Source organism: Bombina bombina, chromosome 1 (assembly GCF_027579735.1).
Source record: "Bombina bombina isolate aBomBom1 chromosome 1, aBomBom1.pri, whole genome shotgun sequence".
NCBI classification, from domain to species: domain Eukaryota; kingdom Metazoa; phylum Chordata; class Amphibia; order Anura; family Bombinatoridae; genus Bombina; species Bombina bombina.
This window is the reverse complement of record NC_069499.1, coordinates 494,504,880-494,526,989: the sequence shown is the minus strand read 5'-3', so window position 1 is coordinate 494,526,989 and position 22,110 is coordinate 494,504,880. Positions and strand designations below refer to the sequence as shown.

Genomic DNA, 22,110 nt, shown 5'->3' with positions numbered 1-22,110 from the left:
AATTCAAAATTTTTTTAACCTGCCATAAAAAACAGGGCGGGCCGTGGACTGACCACACTACAGGAGAAAGGAATTTATCAGGTAAGCATAAATTTTGTTTTCTCCTGTTAAGTGTGGTCAGTCCACGGGTCATCATTACTTCTGGGATACCAATACCAAAGCTAAAGTACACAGATGACGGGAGGGACAGACAGGCTCTTTATACGGAAGGAACCACTGCCTGAAGAACCTTTCTCCCAAAAACAGCCTCCGAAGAAGCAAAAGTGTCAAATTTGGAAAATTTGGAAAAAGTATGAAGAGAAGACCAAGTTGCAGCCTTGCAAATCTGTTCAACAGAAGCCTCATTCTTAAAGGCCCAAGTGGAAGCCACAGCTCTAGTAGAATGTGCTGTAATTCTTTCAGGAGGCTGCTGTCCAGCAGTCTCATAGGCTAACCGAATTATGCTACGAAGCCAAAAAGAGAGAGAGGTAGCCGAAGCTTTTTGACCTCTCCTCTGACCAGAATAAACGACAAACAGGGAAGAAGTTTGTCGAAAATCCTTAGTTGCCTGTAGATAAAATTTCAGGGCACGGACTACATCTAGATTGTGTAGCAGACGTTCCTTCTTCGAAGAAGGATTAGGACACAAAGATGGAACCACAATCTCTTGATTGATATTCCTGTTAGTGACCACCTTAGGTAGGAACCCAGGTTTAGTACGCAGAACTACCTTGTCTGAATGAAAAATCAGATAAGGAGAATCACAATGTAAGGCGGATAACTCAGAGACTCTTCGAGCCGAGGAAATCGCCATTAAAAATAGAACTTTCCAAGATAACAGCTTGATATCAATGGAATGAAGGGGTTCAAACGGAACACCCTGTAAAACATTAAGAACTAAGTTCAAACTCCATGGTGGAGCAACAGTTTTAAACACAGGCTTGATCCTAGCTAAAGCCTGACAAAAAGCTTGAACGTCCGGAACTTCTGACAGACGTTTGTGTAAAAGAATGGACAGAGCTGAAATCTGTCCCTTTAAGGAACTAGCGGATAAACCCTTTTCTAAACCTTCTTGTAGAAAAGACAATATCCTCGGAATCCTAACCTTACTCCATGAGTAACTCTTGGATTCGCACCAATATAAGTATTTGCGCCATATCTTATGATAAATCTTTCTGGTAACAGGTTTCCTAGCCTGTATTAAGGTATCAATTACTGACTCCGAAAATCCACGCTTTGATAGAATCAAGCGTTCAATCTCCATGCAGTCAGCTTCAGAGAAATTAGATTTTGATGTTTGAAAGGACCCTGGACTAAAAGGTCCTGTCTCAGAGGTAGAGACCAAGGTGGACAGGATGACATGTCCACTAGATCTGCATACCAAGTCCTGCGTGGCCATGCAGGCGCTATTAGAATCACTGATGCTCTCTCCTGTTTGATTCTGGCAATCAATCGAGGAAGCATCGGGAAGGGTGGAAACACATAAGCCATCCCGAAGGTCCAAGGTGCTGTCAAAGCATCTATCAGAACCGCTCCCGGATCCCTGGATCTGGACCCGTAACGAGGAAGCTTGGCATTCTGTCGAGACGCCATGAGATCTATCTCTGGTTTGCCCCAACGTCGAAGTATTTGGGCAAAGACCTCCGGATGAAGTTCCCACTCCCCCGGATGAAAAGTCTGACGACTTAAGAAATCCGCCTCCCAGTTCTCCACTCCCGGGATGTGGATTGCTGACAGGTGGCAAGAGTGAGACTCTGCCCAGCGAATTATCTTTGATACTTCCATCATTGCTAGGGAGCTTCTTGTCCCTCCCTGATGGTTGATGTAAGCTACAGTCGTGATGTTGTCCGACTGAAACCTGATGAACCCCCGAGTTGTTAACTGGGGCCAAGCCAGAAGGGCATTGAGAACTGCTCTCAATTCCAGAATGTTTATTGGTAGGAGACTCTCCTCCTGATTCCATAGTCCCTGAGCCTTCAGAGAATTCCAGATAGCGCCCCAACCTAGTAGGCTGGCGTCTGTTGTTACAATTGTCCAGTCCGGCCTGCTGAATGGCATCCCCCTGGACAGATGTGGCCGAGAAAGCCACCATAGAAGAGAATTTCTGGTCTCTTGATCCAGATTCAGAGTAGGGGACAAGTCTGAGTAATCCCCATTCCACTGACTTAGCATGCACAATTGCAGCGGTCTGAGATGTAGGCGTGCAAAGGGTACTATGTCCATTGCCGCTACCATTAAGCCGATCACCTCCATGCATTGAGCTACTGACGGGTGTTGAATGGAATTAAGGACACGGCATGCATTTTGAAGCTTTGTTAACCTGTCTTCTGTCAGGTAAATCTTCATTTCTACAGAATCTATCAGAGTCCCCAAGAAGGGAACTCTTGTGAGTGGAAAGAGAGAACTCTTCTTTTCGTTCACCTTCCATCCATGCGACCTTAGAAATGCCAGTACTAACTCTGTATGAGACTTGGCAGTTTGAAAGCTTGAAGCTTGTATCAGAATGTCGTCTAGGTACGGAGCTACCGAAATTCCTCGCGGTCTTAGTACCGCCAGAAGAGCACCCAGAACCTTTGTAAAGATTCTTGGAGCCGTAGCCAATCCGAATGGAAGAGCTACAAACTGGTAATGCCTGTCTAGAAAGGCAAACCTTAGATACCGGTAATGATCTAAGGCCTGCTTGCCCTTGTTCCAGGACTGGTTAGGTCTCCAGCCTTGTCTGTAGCGAGCAACAGCTCCTTCCTGTTTTGGTGCAGAGGAAGTTGATGCTGCTCCTGCTTTGAAATTACGAAAGGAACGAAAATTAGACTGTCTAGCCTTAGGTTTGGCTCTGTCTTGAGGCAGGGCATGGCCTTTACCCCCTGTAATGTCAGCGATAATTTCTTTCAACCCGGGCCCGAATAAGGTCTGCCCTTTGAAAGGAATATTAAGCAATTTAGATTTAGAAGTAACATCAGCTGACCAGGATTTTAGCCACAGTGCTCTGCGCGCCTGAATGGTGAATCCGGAATTCTTAGCCGTAAGTTTAGTTAAATGTACTACGGCATCCGAAATAAATGAGTTAGCTAACTTAAGGGCTTTAAGCTTGTGTGTAATCTCATCTAATGGAGCTGATTCAAGTGTCTCTTCCAGAGACTCAAACCAAAATGCTGCTGCAGCCGTGACAGGCGCAATGCATGCAAGAGGTTGCAATATAAAACCTTGTTGAACAAACATTTTCTTAAGGTAACCCTCTAACTTTTTATCCATTGGATCTGAAAAGGCACAGCTATCCTCCACCGGGATAGTGGTACGCTTAGCTAAAGTAGAAACTGCTCCCTCCACCTTAGGGACCGTTTGCCATAAGTCCCGTGTGGTGGCGTCTATTGGAAACATCTTTCTAAATATTGGAGGGGGTGAGAACGGCACACCGGGTCTATCCCACTCCTTAGTAACAATTTCAGTAAGTCTCTTAGGTATAGGAAAAACGTCAGTACTCGACGGTACCGCAAAATATTTATCCAACCTACACAATTTCTCTGGTATTGCAACTGTGTTACAATCATTCAGAGCCGCTAACACCTCCCCTAGTAATACACGGAGGTTTTCCAGCTTAAATTTAAAATTTGAAATATCTGAATCCAGTCTGTTTGGATCAGAACCGTCACCCGCAGAATGAAGCTCTCCGTCCTCATGTTCTGCAAATTGTGACGCAGTATCTGACATGGCCCTAATATTATCAGCGCACTCTGTTCTCACCCCAGAGTGATCACGCTTACCTCTTAGTTCTGGTAATTTAGCCAAAACTTCAGTCATAACAGTAGCCATATCCTGTAATGTGATTTGTAATGGCCGCCCAGATGTACTCGGCGCTACAATATCACGCACCTCCCGAGCGGGAGATGCAGGTACTGACACGTGAGGCGAGTTAGTCGGCATAACTCTCCCCTCATGGTTTGGTGAAATATGTTCAATTTGTACAGATTGACTTTTATTTAAAGTAACATCAATGCAGTTAGTACATAAATTTCTATTGGGCTCCACTTTGGCTTTAGCACATATAGCACAGATATCTTCCTCTGAATCAGACATGTTTAACACACTAGCAAATAAACTAGCAACTTGGAAATACTTTTCAAGTAATTTACTATAATATGCAAAACGTACTGTGCCTATAAGAAGCACAGAAAAAGTTATGACAGTTGAAAATTGATAAACTCAACAGTTATAGCATCAAATCTTTGTAAAAAAAAAAAAAAAAACACTTTTAGCAAAGGATTGCTCCCATTAGCAAAGGATAAATAAACGTTTTTTATCACAGTCAACTACAATCTCACAGCTCTGCTGTGAGTGATTACCTCCCTCAAAACAAGTTTTGAAGACCCCTGAGTTCTGTAGAGATGAACCGGATCATGCAGGGAAGACAATAAACTTCTGACTGAATTTTTTGATGCGTAGCAAAAGCGCCAAAAAAGGCCCCTCCCCCTCATACACAACAGTGAGAGAGATCAGTAAACTGTCATAAATTAAATAAAAACGACTGCCAAGTGGAAAAAATAGTGCCCAAAACATTTTTTCACCCAGTACCTCAGAAAATTAAACGATTTTACATGCCAGCAAAAAACGTTTAACATAAATAAATTAAGTGTTATTAAAAAGCCTGTTGCTAGTCCCTGCAAATTAGGCTAAAGTCTTATGCATACAGTATAATTCCAGTGAAGTGTCATTCCCCAGAATACTGAAGTGTAAAATATACATACATGACAGCCTGATACCAGTTGCTGCTACTGCATTTAAGGCTGAGTTTACATTATATCGGTATGGCAGAATTTCTCATCAATTCCATTGTCAGAAAATAATAAGCTGCTACATACCTCATGCAGATTAATCTGCCCGCTGTCCCCTGATCTGAAGTTTACCTCTCCTCAGATGGCCGAGAAACAGCAATATGATCTTAACTACTCCGGCTAAAATCATAGAAAAAACTCAGGTAGATTCTTCTTCAAATTCTACCAGAGAAGGAATAACACACTCCGGTGCTATTATAAAATAACAAACTTTTGATTGAAGGTATAAAACTAAGAATAATCACCACAGTCCTCTCACACATCCTATCTATTCGTTGGGTGCAAGAGAATGACTGGAGGTGACGTAGAGGGGAGGAGCTATATAGCAGCTCTGCTGGGTGAATCCTCTTGCACTTCCTGTTGGGGAGGAGTTAATATCCCAGAAGTAATGATGACCCGTGGACTGACCACACTTAACAGGAGAAATTAAGTACACAATGACACACCTTTTTACTTCAGTCTGCTTTTCAGCAGATTCCCTTTACGCCAAAGTATCGCTGTTCACACAGCTTATAAACATAGCTAGTGTTAGTGCAGTGATTCATAACCATCCCAGGACAGACACACACATATATATATATATACACACACATATATATATATATATATATATATATATATATACACATATATATATATATATATATATATATACACACATATACACTCACATAGACACACACACATATATATATATACACACACACATACACTCACATAGACACAATATCTTGAATTCTGTGTCTACATTATAAACAATCAGTAGAGAGAGAGAAAACTGTTTTTCTTTTGTAATTCCGTTTTTTTCTAGCCTGGCCTCACCCATAGAAACATCTCAGTCTCTGTATTATATTACCATTTATTTATTCTTAGTGGTAGAACCAACAATTTTGCCAGTGAGTAATTTATCCATTACAAGCCTTTAAATATTTATATCTCTATCGACCTAATTCTTGGGTTCCCTGATCTATAAACAGATGACTTGCAACATAGATACAGTGTATTTGTATTTGTAATTATTATTATTATTATTATTATTATTATTTTTGCTTCTGATAAAATTGCTGTAATGTTTATAAAACAGTCTAAAATCACATTTAGCACATTCATGAATTAAAGTATTGTAGTAGTTGACATCAGTAGAATAATGCACTATTCATTAGTTTAAACATTATAGTAATTAATAATATATTTTTTAAGCTTTATTTTAATTGAGGGTAAAAGTCATAGCAAAACAGACATGACTCAATACAATGACTGATACATAATGAACAATCAATCACAAAACAAATCGTCTCTACAATATATTGAAATTTTTGTCTTAAACCTAAGCACTCCTGGATTACTTACACATCAAAGACAAGTATAAATAGGAGGATAAAAAAAAATTGAATTGATGAAAAGGCAAACATGAACCTAACTATGAGTAAGACAATATAGATAAAAGGTAAATCAATCCCTCTGGCTGCCTATTGCTTTCAAAGCATTCCAAAGGGTTTGGAAGTGATTGGATATTTCTTGGATTTTCATGGTAAATATGAAGATGTGACTAAATCATTTTTGATTAGATCAACTGATTATCTTTTGACACAATTTTTTGTCATGTTCGTGGGGGTTTCTATCTCCACAGACATGGCATTGCTATGGGGGCTAAGTTTCCCTTCTCATACGCAAACCTTTTCATGGGATGGTGGGAACAGTTTAGAGATCAGATCATGGTTTCTAGATATCAAGCCGTCAACTTACCTGCATTCGACGGCCCCAATACGCTCACCTAAGTTCGCCTAGCATCTCTGCCGTGGACCTGAATACATTCTCCAAAATTATCAAAAAAGCTGTCAAAAAGCAACGCACCAAGTACGGGGCGATGCGCAGCGGACTGTTGTTAACTAACAGTCATCGATCTCGCTGCTATTCGGCTTTTTTACAGCTTTATTGCTACCCTGTCACTAAGCACCCACACTATACTATACTGTTTACCCCCTATACCGCCGCTCCTGGAGCCCCCTGCAACTAAATAAACTTATTAACCCCTAAACCGCCGCTCCCGGAGCCTCCCGCAACTAAATAAAGTTATTAACCCCTAAACCGCCACTCACGGACCCTGCCGCAACTCTAATAAATGTATTAACTCCTAAACCGCCGCTCCCAGAGCCCACCGCCACCTACATTATACATTTTAACCGCTAATCTGCCCCCCCCCTATACCGCCACCACCTACATAAAGTTATTAACCCCTATCCTGCCGCTCCCGGACCCCGCCGCAACTAAATAAATTGTTTAACCCCTAAACCGCCGCTCCCGGAGCCCACCGCCACCTACATTATATTAATTAACCCCTAATATGCCCCCCCTACACCGCCGCCACTATATTAAATTTATTAACCCCTAAATCTAAGTCTAACTGTAACCCTAACACCCCCTAACCTAAACATAATTTAAATAAATCCAAATAAATATTCCTATAATTAACTAAATTATTCCTATTGAAAATTAAATACTTACCTGTAAAATAAACCCTAAGATAGCTACAATATAGCTAATAGTTACATTGTATCTAGCTTAGGGTTTATTTTTATTTTACAGGCAACTGTATTTATTTTAACTAGGTACAATAGTTATTAAATAGTTATTAACTATTTAATAACTACCTAGCTAAAATAAGTACACATTTAACTGTAAAATAAAACCTAACCTAAGTTACACTAACACCTAACACTACACTATAATTAAATTAATTAAATAAATTAACTACAATTAACTACAATTAAATAAAAATAAATAACATTAACTAAAGTACAAAAAAACCAAACACTAAATTACAGAAAATAAAAAAATAATTACAAGAATTTTAAACTAATTACACCTAATCTAATCCCCCTAATAAAATAAAAAAGCCCCCCAAAATAATAAAAATCCCTACACTATACTAAATTACAAATAACCCTTAAAAAAAAATTACAATACCCCCCGAACATTAAAAACCACCACCCACGCACCCAACTCTACTCTAAAACCCACCCAAACCCCCCTTAAAAAAACCTAACACTAACCCCTTGAAGATCACCCTACCTTGGGAAGTCTTTACCCAACCGGGCATAAGTCCTCAACGAAGCCGGGCAAAGTGGTCCTCCAGACGGGCAGAAGTTTTCATCCAACCGGGCAGAAGTGGTCCTCCAGACGGGCAGAAGTTTTCATCCAACCGGGCAGAAGTGGTCCTCCAGATGGGCAGAAGTCTTCATCCAACCGGGCAGAAGTGGTCCTCCAGACGGGCAGAAGTCTTCATCCAGACGGCATCTTCTATCGTCATCCATCCGACGAGGAGCGGGTCCATCTTGAAGACATCCGACGCGGAGCATCCATCCTGGCCGACGACTACCCGACGAATGATGGTTCCTTTAAATGACGTCATCCAAGATGGCGTCCCTTGAATTCCGATTGGCTGATAGAATTCTATCAGCCAATGGGAATTAAGTTAGGAAAATAGTTCAATCCTATTGGTTGATCCAATCAGTCAATAGGATTGAGCTCACATTCTATTGGCTGTTCCAATCAGCCAATAGAATGCGAGCTCAATCCTATTGGCTGATTGCATCAGCCAATAGGATGGATTTTTCCTACCTTAATTCGGATTGGCTGATAGAATTCTATCAGCCAATCGGAATTCAAGGGACGCCATCTTGGATGACGTCATTTAAAGGATCCGTCATTCGTCGGGTAGTAGTCGGCCAGGATGGATGGTCCGCGTCGGATGTCTTCAAGATGGACCCGCTCCGTGCCGGATGGATGAAGATGGAAGATGCAGTCTGGATGAAGACTTCTGCCCGTCTGAAGGACCTCTTCTGCCCGGTTGGATGAAGACTTTTGCCCGTCTGGAGGACCACTTCGCCCGGCTTTGTTGAGGACTTAGGTAGGTAGGGTGATCTTCAAGGGGTTAGTGTTAGGTTTTTTTAAGGGGGGGTTTGGGTGGGTTTTAGAGTAGGGTTGGGTGTGTGGGTGGTGGGTTTTAATGTTGGGGGGTATTGTAATTTTTTTTACAGGTAAAAGAGCTTATTACTTTGGGGCAATGCCCAGCAAAAGGCCCTTTTAAGGGCTATTTGTAATTTAGTATAGGGTAGGGCTTTTTATTATTTTGGGGGGCTTTTTTATTTTATTAGGGGGATTAGATTAGGTGTAATTTGTATTTATTTTAGCTAGGTAGATATTAAATAGTTAATAACTATTTAGTAACTATTCTACCTAGTTAAAATAAATACAATCTTGCCTCTAAAATAAAAATAAAGCCTAAGCTAGCTACAATGTAACTATTAGTTATATTGTAGCTATCTTAGGGTTTATTTTATAGGTAAGTATTTAGTTTTAAAGAGGAATAATTTAGTTATAGGAATATTTATTTAGATTTATTTAAATTATATTTAAGTTAGGGGGGTGTTAGGGTTAGGGTTAGACTTAGGTTTAGGGGTTAATACATTTAATATAGTGGCGGCGGTGTAGGGGGGCAGATTAGGGGTTAATAAATGTAATGTAGGTGGCGGTGGGCTCTGTGAGCGGCGGTTTAGGGGTTAATATATATAATGTAGGTGGCGGTGGGCTCCGGGATCGGCGGTTTAGGGGTTAAACAATTTATTGCGTTGCGGCGGGCTCCGGGAGCAGCGGTTTAGAGGCTAATAAGTATAATGTAGGTGGCAGCGGTGTAGGGGGGTAGATTAGGGGTATTTAGACTCAGGGTACATGTTAGGGTGTTAGGTGTAGACATTACCATAGGAATCAATGGGATATCGGGCAGCAGCGAACATGAGCTTTCGCTGCTTTCAGACTCCCATTGATTCCTATCTCCAGGGCGGCGGATTGAAAACCAGGTAAGCTGGGCCGAAAAAGTGCCGAGCGTACCTGCTAGTTATTTGATAACTAGCAAAAGTAGTCAGATTCGTTCGGAACTTCTGGAGTGACGTAAGCATCGATCTGTGTCGGACTGAGTCCAGCGGATCGTATGTTAAGTCACAATATTCTACTTTTGCCGGTTTGTAGGGTTTGATAACTAAGGCGAATCAGGCTCGCCACAAATATGCTGCGGAATTCCAGCGTATTTGCGGTTGACGGCTTGATAGAGGCCCATGTGTCATTTTCTGTATATTGATAACTTGATATTTGTATGAGATGGAGATGAAGAGATAATGAGGCCTATTTATTAAAGATCTTGCAGACCTGATCCGACAATGCGGATCAGGTCCGCAAGACCTCGCTGAATGCGGAGAGCAATACGCTCTCCGTATTCAGCATTGCACCAGCAGCTCACAAGAGCTGCTGGTGCAACACCGGCCCCTGCAGACTCGCGGCCACCAGCAGGGAGGTGTCAATCAACCTGATTGTACTCGATCGTGTTGAATTGTGGCGATTCCTGTCCGCCTACTCAGAGCAGGCGGACAGGGTTATGGAGCAGCGGTCTTTAGACCGCTGCTTCATAACTGCTGTTTCTGGCGAGTCTTCAGACCGGCCCACAAGCTCCATACGGAGCTTGATAAATGGGCCTCGATGAGAGGTTTTCTTAACTATTTAAATGCTAATTCATATGGTATTACCTTTGCAGCAGGGTCGGCTCCAGAATGAATTAAATGGCGGGGGCATTTTTTTTTCACAAGGAGTCACGCATTTACAAAGCATGTATCAATGAGTCAAAATAAGAGCAGACCTATATATTCTGCAGGAAAGTGTAGCTTCTGGCTGGCGTATCCCCACTATTAACATTTGGAGAATATGTGCTAAATCACTAGGTAAAAGAATGAAGTCTAAATCCTATGCAGTGCACTAAAACAGAGCCATTAAACTTGACCCCCAGTGCAATAGCTCCTTAAAACATTTCACCCCTTAATCACCATGATCCAAAACCCTTAAACTCATTCTCAAATCTCAATCATGTCCCCTAAACAGCCATGCACTGCAAACCCCTCAATGCAATTAACCCCTTTGTTTGCAATAGCAGTGAGGATACTAGGTTTTCAGGTATTGGTCATTTTGTAGATTAGATTTAGTTATACCTGTTTCACAATAACTAACGGATATCAGGCTAAGATCACAGTGCACTTTAGAGGCATCGATAGAAGTCGGTAGCCATTTATAGACATATTTATATGATCCAATCATATTCTTATCATGGTCTATTGTTTAAGAAAATGAGTAACTCACGATAGTTAGGTAAATTTAATAAGGGTTAGAGTCCAAAAAGTCTCTAATTAACTTCCAATTCCAAATAAGAGGTTAAGACACAGAGCTCCCTGCAGATGCGTGATGCGACCTCACAGTTCGACAGCTAACTCCGACCCCAGCATGCAGCATTACATAACAATTCATTATTTTATTTATTATTTTTTAAAGCGTATGATCATATCCATATTTTTTGAGGGGACACAGCATTCCCTTGGAGCCGACCCTGCTTTGCAGGAGAACACTTTGGGGGTTGCATTTATATTCTGGTTGTCACAATTAACACTACAATATATTGAAAACCTTTAGCAGGGAATACTATCTTAAATGATAATTCATGCCATCATTACATACATTCCTTGGGGCAATGCATGAGAGCCAAGAGGATCTGTTCAAAAGATGAGGAAATTAAAATCTGTGCGGGTGAAATTACCAATTGTTTGAAGGAGAGAGGGTATGATGATAAGATATTGACCTGGACTTTTTAATATTATAAGTCTGCAATTAATCATTCTCAGGAGAATGCACTTTTTGTGACCAATAAATAATAAAGTATGTAATATTATTAGAGAACCAATGCCAATTTTGTACTCGAATCATGAATTAAGCAAATAGTGGAGAGAGGCTGTAAATTTGTATCCAAATGATAAATTTAGGCATAGGATTTGCAAGATATGCAATTATGTGACTGAAGGAAATTAATTTATTTCTTATGTAACATCCAAAAACTATAATATTAATCACGTTATTAATTGCAATATGACCCACATAATATATTTATTAACATGTGGAGGATGTTTCAAATGGTACGTAGATAAAATGAAAATAGCATTGAGAGAGAGATTTTTGGAACATGTTAAGTCTATTGAAGATCCAGATTCGAATACACCTACAGCAAGACAAATTTTTTCTTCTGTGATTCAGATAGAGCATGACATTTTAAGCAACTTTCTTATTTACTCCTATTATCAAATTTTCTTCATTCTCTTTGTATCTTTATTTGAAATGCAAGAATGAAAGTTTAGATGCCGGGCCATTTTTGGTGAGCAACCTGGGTTGTTCTTGCTGATTGGTGGATAAATTCATCCACCAATAAAAAAAGTGCTGTCCAGAGTCTGAAGCAAAAAAGCTTAGATGCATTCTTTTTCAAATAAAGATAGCAAGAGAACGAAGAAAAATTGATAATAGGAGTACATTAGAAAGTTGCTTCAAATTACATGCTCTATCTGAATCACAAAATAAAAAATTAGGTTCAGTGTCCCTTTAAGGTTCAGGAGATAGACCATGTGCCAGTGCTTAGTCGGGGAGGAGATAAAGAAGGCAAACTTAGTCAGTGGGAGGTTTACTAGATTGGTTTTCTACGCACGAGCCTTCAGTGGGATCTAAATGCCCAGACAGGTGTAGATCTTTTTGTATAAATTTATTTTTTTAATGACAGTATGCATTTCAAACAGTTAGGGATATAGGCCAGTGACTTTGCTGCTGTACATTTATTTTTACTCAGTTTCTGATACTTATTGTATTCTGTTTAATGGACTAATAAACACATTGTTTTATTGCATCGTTGGATCTAGCAGACTTATATCACAACGTATCTAAAGTGTGGCAGCAGTTTTTAATATTTTGCTACATTATTTGGAGTGTGGACGGATACACCGCTTTCAGCACGTGATACTGCTGTCACACACTCTTTATGGTACCTGCACTGAAACAATATATGCACGGGAGGTGATCAGAGCGCTCTATTTAGCTTTAATAACAAATAAGTAACCTCTTAGTTTAGTTTTATAATCAATTATTGGTAAAAAAATGTTTATCACACTTTACCATAAATGGAATCTAATACAATAATTATATGTCACTTGATAGTAGCTCACACTGCAATAGAACCAAACTATAGTACGTACTGATGAGAAGGTCTGTAATAAAATAATTCATTATAATTTATTATACTGCTTACCTGCAGTGGCACCTTCACTTTCAGAGGTATGTATTGCATCTTCAGATGATGCCTGTGATGCTCCAGTATCTTCATCCTGTGTTTGTTGCCTGGTATCTGATGGTGTTTGAATGTTTCTTCTCTGCCAAATTTCCTCTGTACCTGGTCTCTCACATAAATCTGTGACAGAGTGCTCTCCATCACTATTTCGGTTGACTACATTTACAGCAGGAAGAGAGCAAGGTGTGCATGACAAAATCTGGATCTCTGAGTCACCAGCAATACCAGGCTCAAATGAACAGGCTCCATATTCATCATCTTTAGAAGAAAATGCAGGGCTTTCAGAAAAAACAGAACTTTCAAAAGAGGAAGAACAAGCATTTTCTATTGAACTTCCAGAAGTAACACTAAGATTTGAAGGTGTTGATGTCCTATCCCTATGATTCCCTCTATCAGTTCTACTACTGGTTTCATTTAATCTTTGAGTACATGTTGGGTTACTATGATCATTTTGTAATAATACCTGAGGCAATTCAGATTCATGAGGTTCTGTTTCATTATTATCTGTTCCATGATTCCTTGTTGTACCATTAGTAGTATTAGATTGTGAACAAGAAGGTTGCTCTACCTGCTCACAAACACAAATTGGTGTGCTCTCTTGTTCTTCATCCTGCTGAGAGTCTGGAGTATTTTCATCCTCTTCTCCAACTGCACTAAGAGATGATAAGGTTTCACGGCACTCTAATATTACATCAGAAGTATGTAAAGACATTTGTAAACCACAGTACTCATTCTCTGATGTTGTGTGATTATCTTCCACCTGAATTGATTCTCCATTTAAACAGTTACTTTCTGTTGTACTCATAACACCGTTGAACACAATCCCAGCATCTTCTATTAATGCTGATTCGTATAGAACTTCCTGACGAAACTCATGGTCTTCTTCGTCTGAATCAATGTGAAGCATTGCATTAAGTCTAGTGTCTGTGGGAAAACTGCTCCTAAGCTTTGGTGATGCCCCAAGTGAACGATCACATGAAGCACTCGTACTAGGTTTGGCATGATTGCTGTTTTCAAGTGCATCAAGGTAATCATTAAGAGAATCTTGACGGTTACGAATAGGTGAGGTCCTTGAAGCATTTGAAGTTGACTCTTCACAATTTGTTTCCCCAGTGATGCCAGTTCTTACAACATGCTTTGGTGAACCATCTACAAAAACTTCTGTATGTACTGGGCCATTGGAGCAGACGGACGGTGTATCGTGCCCAGTAGCCATATCTTCATCATCAGAAGGTGTCCCAAGCTCTCCATTTATGTTGTGCGCTGCAAGCAGTGTACCTACTGCTTCTGGTGAGGCATCTAGGTATAAATCATATAGTAAGTATGATATATTCAATAGCTTAAGAGTTACAACATATAAATATAATCATACTCATCTTCTGCTCCTTTACTTTCTCATACCTCTCTGACCCAAGGTTCTTCACATTTATTCCTAATAACCCACTAACAGGCCAGATTTTCCTAATCTTGAAAATATAGCCTGTTATTGGTTCCTGAGCTATAAAACTCTAATCTACAAAGTATTAAAGAAAATAAACACTTTTGACAAGTTTCCCCATTAAAAGCCATTGATATGTTTTATGTTCCCACCTATTTGCACAGTTTACAACAGTACTGTTAACTAGGCCTTTAGCAAGCGTATTACTGTGTTATTCATTGTAGATGACAAAATGCAATCTACATGTATTGAATAACAAACAAATCCTCTACCCATAAATGAGAATCCATTTAACTTTAAATTTAAGCTAGTGAATATCAATCTATGAAATTCTTTGGTGTTTGGTACATTTGTCCACCATAGGTCTTATAGCACACAGTATATTTTCTAAATGAAATCGATTAATTCATGTAATTAATTATATTTTATGCATTAACAATAAAACATTGCTCTGATCACCAAACCTACTTGTTGGATGATACAATAATATTAAGGTTTCAGTATAAAGACATAATGATCCTTGCCTCATTTATTCATTTTGTCCTGCATAATATTTAAGATTTAAAACATAAACCATTGACGATACTTAAATAATTCCTTAACTTACCATCATGAACTGATGATGTAATTTCTACTTTAAACTGTAGATATCCGCTGACATGATCTGTTGGAAGTCTTCTGCCAAGATTGTAATTCAGAACTTGGTCCCTTTAAGAAGACTAAATGTTAATACTCTAAATGTTCTATAATATTTTAAACAAATATTTCAGTCTTTCGATGGAGCCATTTTCAGATATTACTAATACTGCACTTGTGCAGTGACATCAAAATGGGGGCTTCTGATAAGCAGGGCATGTTTAAAAAAAGCAAAAAAAAAATAACTGTACACTTTTTTTAGACCAGTGTATTTGGATTACGGTTAATGTACTGGGAGTGATGCATTTAAAGGGATGTATGTACTGTATATATGTGTGTACAAATACACACACACATATATATATACAGTATATCCCTTTTCAGTCATACACCTTGACATATACAATTTCTCTTATTAACCCTTTTTTCAATATTAAACTTGTATTTGTATTAAATATGTTTTACATGTGGTTTCTGAAACTTTTATTTAAACACTTTACTTCAAGTCTTCTTCTAGTGCTATTTTGGCTTTTGCTCAAACGGAAGCCAAAGCTTTCAACCTGTAAAATAAGTGCGGTGGCGATATCCATTGAAAGTATAGGGTGCGCTAAAGGGTAATTCTGTTTTAACATGGACCTTTAATATCAATTAGTGCTCCACTTGTAATCTGGGCCTTAGCACAGCATTGATGAACTCAGTTGTGTGGCAGATGGATTGGAATACTTAATCAAATTTAAATTTATAATTCAAAATGGTAATTTTAAGGAAGGAGGAGAAACAGAAAGTTTTTTTCCTTTAAAAAGAAGACTTGTCCTTCAAAAACAGTGACAGCTGCAAAAAATAATGACATATAATACAGCGAAGCAAAACATTTTAGCACAGTAAGCCACAAATAATCCCAAACAGCCACACAAAGCACAAAACTGTATTTCTCAACAAATATTTGGTTTACATAATAGAAAACTAGTGCAAGATATGTGTACACTTGTACCTTAAAATAGTGTTTGTAGCTTTATAAACATTTTAGGCGGACTACAGTGTGCAATGTAAAATGTCACAATATTGCCTAATCATGTTCATATCATTTACAAGTACGTGGAAGTCATAATTAATGATTTAGATAGAGTGTGCAATTAAAGTATTTTTTCAATATACCAAATGTATCTGTTTCTCTTAGTTTCCTTTTTTGAAGCTTGACTCCTTCTGTGTGTACAAAGGTAAGCTCAGGAGCGTGCATGTGTCTTGACAATCATATTTTACAAATACACAGCTGCCATATAGGGCTAGATTTATGAAGCGAGGGCGTACAGGGGCGTACATATTCGCCCCTGTCTGCCCCAGCTTGCCTCTGGGGGTCAGCAATTCGCCGGCGGAATTTACCATTGCAGGCGAGCACTATTTTGTGCTTGCGTGCAATGCCGCCCCCTGTGCTGTGCGCGGGCAGGAGCTGTCAATCTCCCTGGTCGGACTAAGAGGTGGAGAAGAAATTAGGAAGCAGTGGTCTGATAAGGGTGAACGGCTTGATAAATCAAGCTGATCGTATGAGGGTGAACGGCTTGATAAATCACGCTGATCGTATGAGGGTGAACGGCTTGATAAACTGAGCCCATAGACATATGCAGTCTCCTGAGCTTATATTGATATGTTTTCTTGGATGGGAGCTAAGTGTCAACAAACCAAATTGATAATGAAAGTAAACTGTATATTTTTTTAATTGTACGCTCTATCTGAATAATTAAGGTTTAATTTTGAATATTTTGAATATTTTTAAAAGCTGTATGCTCTATATCAGGGGTTTCAGATATCCTCAAAATCTGGCATGTTCGGGGGCCTAAGGACAAGTTTAAAAAAAACCTGCTCTATCTGAATCCTGAAAACATTTGGGTTTTATGTCCTTAAAGGGCCATTGTAGTAAAAAATGTATCTAATTTGATAGAGCATGTCATTTTAAGACTAGCGACCCTTTAATGCTATTTCTACTATGTGTTTAACCCTGCAAAGGTGTTAAACACATGGTAGAAGTATGAACTGATCCAATCAGCATCTCAGGTTAAACAAGCTGAGTCATATGGCTAGATCAGAAAATTGGGTCAGTGGCAGTTTCCGCTACTATGTGGGTCCTGAGCAGTACTTCTACTATGTGCTTAAAGGGACAGTCTAGTCCAAACGCATACCTGACTAACGTCTTGCAACGGGTTCCAGATCTATAAGCTTGTAAGAAGTACATGAAACTTTTAAATAATAATTGTTTGTTGGCAGCAAAAAATGGCCGCTAAGCTCCACCCACAGCTTTTTTCATGTCAAGTTAGCTGTTTTCTTGTATGACAGTTTAGCAGTGCATGTTTAATATTTTTCAGTTAGGTATTTCGAATGGCACAATCACAAATCAGCATGTGAGAGTAAGAAAACATATTCACAAGTCGATCGTGATTGGAGAAACTTAACATACCAAAATATACAAGCAATTGGTGGACGAGGCTTGGTGGCCATTTTCAGCTGCTAACAAATGAATAATATTTAAATATTTCATGTACTTCTTACAAGTTTATGGATGTGGGACCAGTTACAAGATGCTTCTCAAGTATGTAATAATAAGTAATCAAAATTATGTATTAGGTCTAGACCAGGGGTAAGCAACCTTGGATCTCCAGATGTTTTAGAACTACATTTCCCATGATGTTCATGTGATATGTAGTTCTAAAACATCAGGAGCACTGGTTTTCAAACCTCCCCAACAGGCCAGGTTTTCATGATTACCTTGGATGAGAGCAGGTAAAATAGCCATGTTTATTAATAAGCTGATTATTTCACCTGTGCTCCAGTTCTTATATCCACAAAATGTGGCCTGTAAGGGAAGCCTGGGTAGAGGTTTGAAAACCAGTGGTTTAGACTGTCCCTTTAACCCTGCAATAAAGGGTTTCTAGTCTTAAAATGACATGCGCTAAAGAATTAGAGGATATAATAGCCCTTTAACTGTCTAGAGAGAAAAAAGATGCAGATATATTCAGTAAGTTTCAGACAGTACAAAACACAATTACATTAAAACTTACCCAATAGCATGTCTTTCCAGCAGCCTCTGTACTGGGATAGTTAATTTTCCAAGAAACCTCTTGATGATAGGGCGACTCTTGGCAAATTTATCCTTTATTTCAACTTCCAAAACATCCGTTAAAAGTGCAACAAAGGCATATTTCTGAGTAAACACAGAAACATTCAGAGTTTAGTTGCAGAGATTTACTGACAAAATGGATGCATGGGGGGTAAACTTAGCTGAAAGATAAATCATATGCAATTTGTACAGTGCTTAACAGTTTATGTATTTATTTATTTTAAGTCTAAACATATTTTTTTCTGTTAGTGTTTTGAAGGCAGGCATGTACAACAGTTAATAGTTGTCCCTTTAAGCCAGTATACAAATCTTAACAAATAAGGGCATGCCATTTTTAGACTAAATACCCTTGTAAAAAAACACACAGGTAAAGTTCTGCAGAGAATTGCTGGTGCCGCAATGCTTTTGGCTTCTAAATTAGGACTTTAAATATGTGTTTAACACTTTTACATTGGAAATTCTTAGATCAGATGATTTTTGCACAAGAATATCCCTTTAACTCTTTTCATGCAAAAATACTTTAAGCATTTTAACTGCTACAGTTTAATACACATGACAGAAAAAAGTGCTTACAATTTCCATTTAAAACTATTTTTTGAAACATTCATACTAATCATAAAATGCTTTGCAGGATGTTAATGAACAATTAAGTTATGTTGGGGCTGTATAGCCTGAACATTTGTTTTAACACATTTTGTAATATAAATACATAAAAAAAATACTGCATTGGCCTTTTCTAGAACCATGAACTGAACCATGTGATCGATTCATGTGTCAGTCTCAGAGCATAAGCAGCCTATGACTTATACGTGTGTGTGCTTCATCCATGTCTATGAGTAAGCGCCCATATTCAGTGAGTGAGACGCTAAATAGATTGTCTCCAGGTATGCATTATTTTTAAGGAGTATTAATAAAGTTGTTTTTAATTATTGCCTTTGTTTCGATGTGGAAGTTTTACACTGCTTCATCCATTCACTGGTAGTGGCTGAAGATCATGACCTGATTAATTAATAAAATAAATAAAAGTATCTACATTTTTAACGAAATTAATAATGTGCATTTTGTAAAAACAGTATATGAACGGATTTATTTTTATGGCCCTTTAAAGGGACACTCAATCAAAATGAAACTTTCATTATTCAGATAGAGCATGCCATTTTAAACAACTTTCCAATTTACTTCCTTTAACAAAATGTGCGCAGTCTTTTTATATTTAAACTTTTTGAGTCACCAGCTCCTACTGAGCATGTGCAAGAATAAATGTGTATGCATTTGTGAATGGCTGATGGCTGTCACATGGTACGTGTATTCATTTGTGATTGGCTGATGGCTGTCACATGGTACAGGGGGAGTGGAAAAAGACATGACTTTTAAAATTGTCAGAAAAAAAATCTACTACTCATTTGAAGTTCAGACTAAGTGCTATTGCATTGTCTTGATATCTTGCATTTGTTGATTATGCAAATCTACTGTGTTGACTGGTCCTTTAAGGTATATTTTTGTCAGTGTCTGGGAATTTCCACACTACACAGGCACAACCCACCAAGCCAATACAATATGATAAAATACAATACAGTGGTGGTTCAGCTGAGCAGACATGTTGTTTTTGTGATGTTGGTGCACGTTCCGTTATCTTTATACGCTTCATGTGTCTGTGCACAGTAAACGTGACACTAGAAGCAATTGTGTATTGTAAATATGATTCTATTTAAGACTGAAACTTTCATGATTGGCTGGAAAGTCCCTTTAAATGTATAGATTACTGCAAAATTAAAATCTCGTTTTACTTAACTGAATTAACAGACTACAATTTGTATTTTGTAATAGGCTAAACCTGAACTGTAAGCTGAGACTACCGGGAAGAAAAAAAATCATAGCAACAACATTGTGCTCAATCTTTTTCTTTATCCCATGTAAAATAATGTGATTTTTTCTTTTCCTGTGTAAAACCACCATATTTCCTAGTCAGGATTATAGAGGCACGTCCCTGCCAGCCAATGAGCTCTGGAAAACAGGGCATCAATTTTCCACTAACAATTATTGCTTTATTTATCTGCTCTTAGAACATTTTTTTCTCCCTTATTTTTTATTTTGAAATTGTTTTTATTTGAAATTTTTCATGTTTACAAACATATTCAATCATAACTTTTCAGTATGAAAACATTGTCATAATATTTCAACATTTATCTCTTTTATACAATTAGTGAATAAAGAAACCTTTTGTATCAGTCTTATGCTTCTTTGTATTATTATACGATAGGTGATAACATAGTCTAATTTGGTTCATTGAACATCAAGTGTTTCCTTAACAGGTATGCTAACATATGTAACAGTTCTCAAAGTTGTAATATTTTGATGTACATAAAGAATTGAGAAACAGTCTGGTATGTGAGTCTAAGGGCCTCGGCCTCCCAAACAACAGAGAAATTACCCCTATGCCTCAGGTCTATTTCGTCTTGAACTTAGATCAGCTTTGTAGAACATGATATATGGTTCCCATTGGGTCAGAAAGCTTTCTTTGGTATTTAATTTATCTGCTGCTAGGCTGGTCATCTCATAATGGTAAGCTATTTTTTCTTTTATAAAGTTAAAGCTTGGGGGTATTGCCTTCCAGAATTGAGCTATACATATTCTGATAATGGTACAGATAGCCATTAACAATTTATGATGCATTTTGGGAATGTTTGTTATTGGAAAATGCAGTAACTCTCTTATTTTTTAAATGAAAAGTGTCAAACTTTGAATGTTGTACTCTTGTTTAGTTAATATTTTGTTTATCTGACATTTGAATGTCTTTACTCCCACTGTTCCTTGAATGAGAAATATAATTCAGGGATTTGCAGAAAGTTATTGACTGCATGAATGAAGGTGACTTGTACTATATGAAGAATTGTTTTCTACCAAACTGTATAAAATTGTAAAATAGTGCGTTTTCCCCCCATTAACTGCTGGATAATTTGTCAATTTCCGATGTGAAATGTATTGATTCCTTAGCCTCCCTTATTTTCTTCAACTAAAGTTGGGACCCAAGTTGTCTCCAATGTCCCTTTAATTTATGTTTACCAAGGCGACTGGAATATCAGCTCAAATGTAAAATGGCAAAATCAATAATAATATTCAAGAGAATTGTGACGGTTTTAGACTTTGTTCGCATGCCTCTAATTATGGATGTGAAGTGATAATTTATTGTTTGTGCACATTCCATATAATTCCTATTCCATAATAAATACAGCATAACATGCACAATTGAATTATATTGTAAGAAGAATTCTCACTCCAGTCTTTTATGTGTAAGTTATTGGCAAAGGAAAAGTATGACAAAGGGGTCACATGTGGCATATATATGCCAACACTTCACTGGGGAGTTTAAAGAAAGATCTAGCATCTGTTGAAGGCAGAATACTGGTGTTTGGATTCATATAAAACTGAACAGGTGTGAGGACATGCATTTTATTTTGACTTTTTTTACAAGACAGAATATATATTTTTTTGGATAGAAGGGTTTATAAGCATAACCTTCCCAGACACAAAATATATAAGCAAATACGTTCATTGTATTTCTTCCTTGAATGGCAAATAACAGGTTAAAGTAAATAGCAGATTTAAATGCAAATATTTGTTTACATTCTACAGTGAACACAAGTTGATTGTGCAAAATAAAGTAGGTGTGTTTATCAAAACAAACATTTTGTGACATATAAAAATAAAGCAGTGAAGACATAGGGGCGCATTTATCAAGCTCTGGATGGAGCTTGAGGGCCCGTGTTTTTGGCGAGCCTGCAGGCTCGCCAAAAACACCAGTAATGACCGCTTCTCCACAACCTGTCCGCCTGCTCTGAGCTGAAAGTAAATGCGAACGCACATTCGCAAGCGCGATTTATGCTGGAATGATTATAGCAACTTACAAGCTCTGGTTAACTGT

The 22,110-nt window shown here is 38.3% G+C and overlaps 1 protein-coding gene across 3 annotated transcripts in view; it reads right to left on the bottom strand.

Annotated features, from left to right (window-relative positions):
• The window catches only part of HECW2 (HECT, C2 and WW domain containing E3 ubiquitin protein ligase 2), a 746,182-nt gene that overhangs the window by 144,642 nt on the left and 579,430 nt on the right, over positions 1–22,110 (bottom strand). For all 3 annotated transcript variants that reach the window (XM_053698566.1, XM_053698567.1, XM_053698568.1), the window contains 3 exons: positions 18,130–18,272; positions 15,051–15,151; positions 12,967–14,304 (listed from right to left, as the gene is read on the bottom strand). In XM_053698566.1, the coding sequence (XP_053554541.1) occupies positions 12,967–14,304; positions 15,051–15,151; positions 18,130–18,272 (1,582 nt within the window). The remainder of the gene's footprint in view (positions 1–12,966; positions 14,305–15,050; positions 15,152–18,129; positions 18,273–22,110) is intronic.